The sequence below is a fragment of the Pelophylax lessonae genome, assembly GCF_965119305.1.
Source record: "Pelophylax lessonae genome assembly, chromosome: 7".
Taxonomy (NCBI): domain Eukaryota; kingdom Metazoa; phylum Chordata; class Amphibia; order Anura; family Ranidae; genus Pelophylax; species Pelophylax lessonae.
Genome location: NC_138774.1, coordinates 86,849,625 through 86,856,141, shown reverse-complemented (window position 1 = coordinate 86,856,141; position 6,517 = coordinate 86,849,625). Strand labels below are relative to the sequence as shown.

Sequence of the window (6,517 nt, the reverse complement as noted above, 5' to 3'; positions counted from 1 at the left end):
CGAGTGCAAATGTAAATAAATAAATAATTATGCCAATAGATTTAGGGATATGTGTGTGTGAAAGTATATATGTGTATGAGAACACACTAGGTGTATTGTAACCAATATAAGTAAACTGTGCAATAAAAATGATAAATCACATCTGTGCTGATAATAAATAAATATGACAATAAATAAATATAAATATGGCAATAAATAATGTTCATGCAGCAAATTAATAGTCCCAGAAAACAGCAAAAAGCCGAAATCGGTGAACCAGCAGTCTTTTCTATTGCTGAGTGATTCAGTGGAGTGTAGAAAAAATGATTCAATAATCGGTGAATAACAGAAATTTCAGTGACATTTAAGGTGCTTCCAATCCTTTCGGGGTGATGTGAATGGTGAATAAAAACACACAAGTGCACCCCTCCAATTGCTCCCGCACTCACCGGAGGTATACACCCCTGCAGGGGTAACAAGCCCTATTGCAGCGTAGTCTGTGAGGCTCCTTGAGGAGGGGGGGGAAAGGGGGGGGATGTCCCCCTGTTGTACCGGGGAATAGGATCTCCTTTCAAATGATGATGATATGCAAAGAAGAATGTGCCGATATAGTGAAGTACCATTTAAAATATACTTTATTATAAATGATTAAAAGACAGGTACTCACATAAGTTCAGTAGTAACAGGCAACAGAAGCAGTAGGGGCCGCGAGTCCCTCGCTGGCAGCCGCTTCCAGGACGCTGTGCGCTTCAGCGACCGGATCTGCGTTGCAGTGGGGCGGAAATGACGTTATCGCGTACGACGCGTTTCATCAGAGCTGACGTCATCAGGTGCGTCAGGTGCGACTCGCGGCCCCTACTGCTTCTGTTGCCTGTTACTACTGAACTTATGTGAGTACCTGTCTTTTAATCATTTATAATAAAGTATATTTTAAACGGTACTTCACTATATCGGCACATTCTTCTTTGCATATCATCATCATTTGAAAGGAGATCCTATTCCCCGGTACAACAGGGGGACATCCCCCCCTTTCCCCCCCCTCCTCAAGGAGCCTCACAGACTACGCTGCAATAGGGCTTGTTACCCCTGCAGGGGTGTATACCTCCGGTGAGTGCGGGAGCAATTGGAGGGGTGCACTTGTGTGTTTTTATTCACCATTCACATCACCCCGAAAGGATTGGAAGCACCTTAAATGTCACTGAAATTTCTGTTATTCACCGATTATTGAATCATTTTTTCTACACTCCACTGAATCACTCAGCAATAGAAAAGACTGCTGGTTCACCGATTTCGGCTTTTTGCTGTTTTCTGGGACTATTAATTTGCTGCATGAACATTATTTATTGCCATATTTATATTTATTTATTGTCATATTTATTTATTATCAGCACAGATGTGATTTATCATTTTTATTGCACAGTTTACTTATATTGGTTACAATACACCTAGTGTGTTCTCATACACATATATACTTTCACACACACATATCCCTAAATCTATTGGCATAATTATTTATTTATTTACATTTGCACTCGAACACTTTAGTACACCACAACCGGTGGACAAATTGTAGAATTGCCTGACACTGTTTTTTTGCTTTCAATTTACACTATAGCACTTTACACTGGAACACATTTTATTCCTTTAGCACCTTATATTAGGCAGTGCCACTTTACCTCACTGTACCCACACTTTCATAATATAGCCTTTGGGCCATATTTTGAAGTAGGCTGCAGCCCTATTCTCTGTCCACAAGCGCGGATTTTTCTATTTCCAAATTCAATTTTTATCATTTTTTCACACAAATAGAGCTTTCTTTTGGTGGTATTTAATCACTGTTATGTTTTTTAATTTTTGCTAAAAAAAAAAAAAAACAGAAAAAGCCTGAAAATTTGAAAAAAAAAGGTTTTCTTGGTTTCTGTCAATAAATTTTGTAAATAAGTAATTTTTCTCCTTCACTGTTGTGCGCTGATGAGGCAGCACTAAAGCGCAATGATTAGGTGGCACTAATGAGAAGGTACTAATATGCCGCACTGATAGGCGTCACTGACAGACAGCACTGATGGACACTGATAGGCACCACGGGTGGACGGTGCTGATGGGCACTGAAAGGCAGCACTAATAGGCACTGATTGGTGTTACTGGGGCTGCACTATACTACTATACAGGTCTCCCCTGTGGGGAGATGGCACTGATTGGCTCTCCTCGGCAGGCACTCTGTCAGTGTGAGCCGAGGAGAGCTGATAAATGGCACTTCTGCATTCACAGTATATCACAAAAGTGAGTACACCCCTCACATTTTTGAATATATATTATTATATCTTTTCATGTGACAACACTGAAGAAATGACACTTGCTACAATGTGAAGTAGTGAGTGTACAGCTTGTATAACAGTTTAAATGTGCTGTCTCCTCAAAATAACTCAACACACAGCAATTAATGTCTAAACCGCGGGCAACAAAAGTGAGTACACCCCTAAGTCAAAATGTCCAAATCGGGCCCAATTAACCATTTTCCCTCTCCGGTGTCATGTGACTCATTAGTGTTACAAAGTCTCAGGTGTGAATGGGGAGCAGGTGTGTTCAATTTGATGTTATCGCTCTTACTCTCTCATACTGGTCACTGGAAGTTCAACATGGCACCTCATGGCAAAGAACTCTCTGAGGATCTGAAAAAAATAATTTTTGCTCTACATAAAGATGGCCTAGGCTAAAAGAAGATTGCCAAGACCCTGAAACTGAGCTGCAGCATGGTGGCCAAGACCATACATTGGTTTAACGGGACAGGTTCCACTCAGAACAGGCCTCGCCATGGTCGACCAAAGAGGTTGAGTGCACGTGCTCAGCGTCATATCCAGAGGTTGTCTTTGGGAAATAGACTTATAAGTGCTGCCAGCATTGCTGCAGAGGTTAAAGGGGTGGGAGGTCAGCCTGTCAATGCTCAGACCATACAACATACACTGCATCAAATTGGTCTGCATGGCTGTTATCCCAGAAGGAAGTCTCTTCTAAAGATGATGCACAAGAAAGCCCGTAAACAGTTTGCTGAAGACAAGCAGACTAAGGACATGGATTACTGGAACCATGTCCTGTGGTCTAAAGGCACCAAGATAAACCTATTTGGTTCAGATGATGTCAAGCATGAGTGGCGGTAACCAAGTGAGGAGTACAAAGACAAGTGTGTCTTGCCTACAGTCAAGCATGGTGGTGGGAGTGTCATGGTCTGGGGCTGCATGAGTGCTGCCGGAACTGGGGAGCTACAGTTCATTGAGGGAGCCAGGAATGCCAACATGTACTGTGACATACTAAAGCGGAGCATGATCCCCTCCATTCAGAGACAGGGCCGCAGGGCAGTACTGCAACATGATAAAGACCCCAAACACACATCTAAGACGACTACTACCTTTCTAAAGAAGCTGAGGGTAAAGGTGATGGACCGGCCAAGCATGTCTACAGACTTAAACCCTATTGAACATCTGTGGAGCATCCTCAAATGGATGGTGGAGGAGCGCAAGGTCTCTAACATCCACCAGCTCTGTAATGTTGTCATGGAGGAGTGGAAGAGGACTCCAGTGGCAACCTGTGAAGATCTGGTGAGCTCCATGCCCAAGAGGGTTAAGACAGTGCTGGAAAATAATGGTGGCCACACAAAATATTGACACTTTGGGCATTTTCACTTAAGGGTGTGTTGCCAGCGGTTTAGACATTAGAGGCTGTGTGTTGAGTTATTTTGAGGGGACAGCAAATTGACACTGTTATGCAAGTTGTATACTCACTACTTTACATTGTAGCAAATTGTCATTTTCTCAGTGTTGTCACATGAAAAGATATAATAAAATATTTTCAAAAATGTGAGGGGTGTACTCACTTTTGTGAGATACTGTACATGTGATCAGGCTATTATTGGACACAGCAATCACATAGGTAAAGAGTCCATGTCCTAGGAACACAACAGGGCTGCGATCGCTGTGCATGAAAGCGACGGTTCTGGGGTGCTGTCATATGACATCAACCCAGAACGAGAGTGCCACCCTGCCGCCGTCATTTAACTATATGGCAGGTGGGAAGTGGTTACATTTTCTAGGGGATGTCTTTTTAAGATTTTTTTTATTGCTTGTAAAACTTAACAGGAAATGGTCAATGGGGTATAGAATACTCCAAAAATTAAGCAAAGTGAGTCAAGGACACTCTTCTCTTACAAGCAGCAAAGTAACAAAGTCTATCTCTCACAGCTGGGGACTATGGGGTAATCTAGCTGGCTGAAGCAGTCTAATAACTCACTGCTGAAGACTATAAAATAGTTTGAATAATAGCGAAGTGGTTTAGCAGACTGAAGTAGTCTGTAGCTTCACAACTGGGGACCATGAAATAGTTTTCAACATAGATAAAGACTCTACTCCCAAATCCTGACACAGGATAAGCCAATAGGTTCAGTCCCTTGGGGAGTAGTCCAGTATCCAGTTCAAAACAGCCCCCCAAAGCTCACCGATCCATTCTATCTAAGGGGAAGATAACTCCTCACAGGCTCCAGACTATTTACCAGCTCTCCGAACACCTACTGGGCACACCTCCCAAAATATTAGTCAAAGCATGGTAAACATTCATACTGGGAATTTGAATTTCCTTCCCTTAACTCTGGAGGTTCTATACAAAGGTAGGAGCAAACAATTAAATCCAAAACCTGTGAAACCATAAACAGACCCAGGCAATCAATCCCAGCTTCTCTGATTACAGAGTAGGGCAAATTAAATGTGCCTAGCATCTTATACGAGAAAGGTGCTACAAAGTATAGTAAGACATTTAGCCTGTCACTAATATGTGGGTTCATAAAAGTTTACTTCTACCTTTATAAAATGCAATAACGATATATAAAAAAATAATAAGTACAAAAACCAAGTAAGTTAATATTATGTGTTTATGGAGATTGTGTTCATAGTGGAGATTTTTTTTTTCTATCCCACTCTTCTTTTAAAAGCTGACTTCACATCTTTATTTTTTAAGCTATATAAAAATGGATTCAACATGGGAACAATAGCAACACTAAACAAGGAGAAAAGTTTTGTTGGGCCCAAGCCGTTACTTGGTATTGGATACTGTAAAATCAAAGTCATGTATAGCAGTACAATGACCGTGAGGTGTGATGAACATGTGTAGAAGGCTTTACGTCTACCAGAATTGGAAGGTATTTTTAGTATAGCGATAATTATAAAAAGGTAGGAAATAAATGTAAGGCAAAATGGAGTTATGATAAATACAAGTATCCCTTGTATAAAGGTTAAGGTGTTCAAAACAGAGACATCACTGCAAGCTATTTCTATTACAGGAGCAATGTCACAGCAAAAGTGGTTGATTTCATTGGATGAGTAACAAGAGATATTAGCCATTAGGACAGAATAAGGAATGACTTGTATAAAACCTAACAGCCAACAGAATGAAGCTAGCACATTACAGGTTCTAAAATTCATGACCAAATGATAGTTCAAAGGCTTACATATAGCCACATATCGATCAAAGCCCATGGCGGTCAGGATAAATAGTTCAATGCCTGATAATGATCCAAAAAAGTAACACTGCATCATAAATGTAAGGATTCCAACAGTATTATCTTGTGTGATAAAATTTACTAGGATCCTATGTAGGGTGACTGTAGAAGAAGACATGTTCACAATAGATAGGTTGGCGAGGAAGAAATACATGGGAGTGTGGAGGTGATGATCCAAGCTGACCAGGACAAATATGGTCACATTACCACAAAGAGTGATGATATATATAATAAGAACCAGAAGGAAGATCGGTACCTGCAGCTCGGGGGCTTCTGATATTCCTTTGATGATAAAATATGTAACATGTGTCTGATTTACAACAATCATTTCAATCAAATAAAAATGTTTCAAAAATGTTTTAACTGGACTTCCGAGGCAAAAATGCAGATTTATGCAGTTCTGTTTTTAGTATACTGTGCATGAAGGTCTCTGTGAAGGCATCTTAACAGATACGTGGAGTAATGTAATCCCTAGACTTCTGCATCCTACAATATGCATTTACCAGAGCTGAATTGCTAATACCTCCTTACTGCTCCTACATATGCACTGACTTCAATATATCCACTGACCACAAAATATTGATTGTAATATTGATATAATTGCACTGACTGAGAAGAAAAGTAAAACACAATTACTCTGCCATGTTACTAAGCCAAAAGCTCAATCTTTATAGGAAATGATCAAATATAATTGCACCTTGTACATTTACAAATACAAACTTTTTATATAGGTTTCTAAAATAGTAACATGACTTGATAAAAAGTATATTATTATCATTAGTTAAATTAGGTGATTAGTTTAGTAAGAATACAAAAAAAAAGAAGAAAAATCAAAGTTTACTTTTAAAAATTGTCAATAATAAAGTTGTATTTTTTTTGCTTGAAGATATTGTTCTCATTCTCAAGGGAAACATGATTGCAATGTTTAATTGTAGCAATCGGCTAAGCAGAACAAAACTTGTGTGTGTAGTTTATTTTTCATAGTAATTGAATGAT

The 6,517-nt window shown here is 39.8% G+C and overlaps 1 protein-coding gene across 1 annotated transcript; it reads right to left on the bottom strand.

Annotated features, from left to right (window-relative positions):
- Positions 1-4,931: 4,931 nt before the first annotated feature.
- Positions 4,932-5,849, bottom strand: LOC309560484 (olfactory receptor 6C3-like; the record flags this gene model as incomplete). The annotated part of the gene is made up of 1 exon (XM_082264117.1): positions 4,932-5,849. The coding sequence occupies one exon, from the start codon at positions 5,847-5,849 to the stop codon at positions 4,932-4,934; it is 918 nt and encodes a 305-aa protein (XP_082120243.1).
- Between the last annotated feature and the right edge of the window lie 668 nt (positions 5,850-6,517).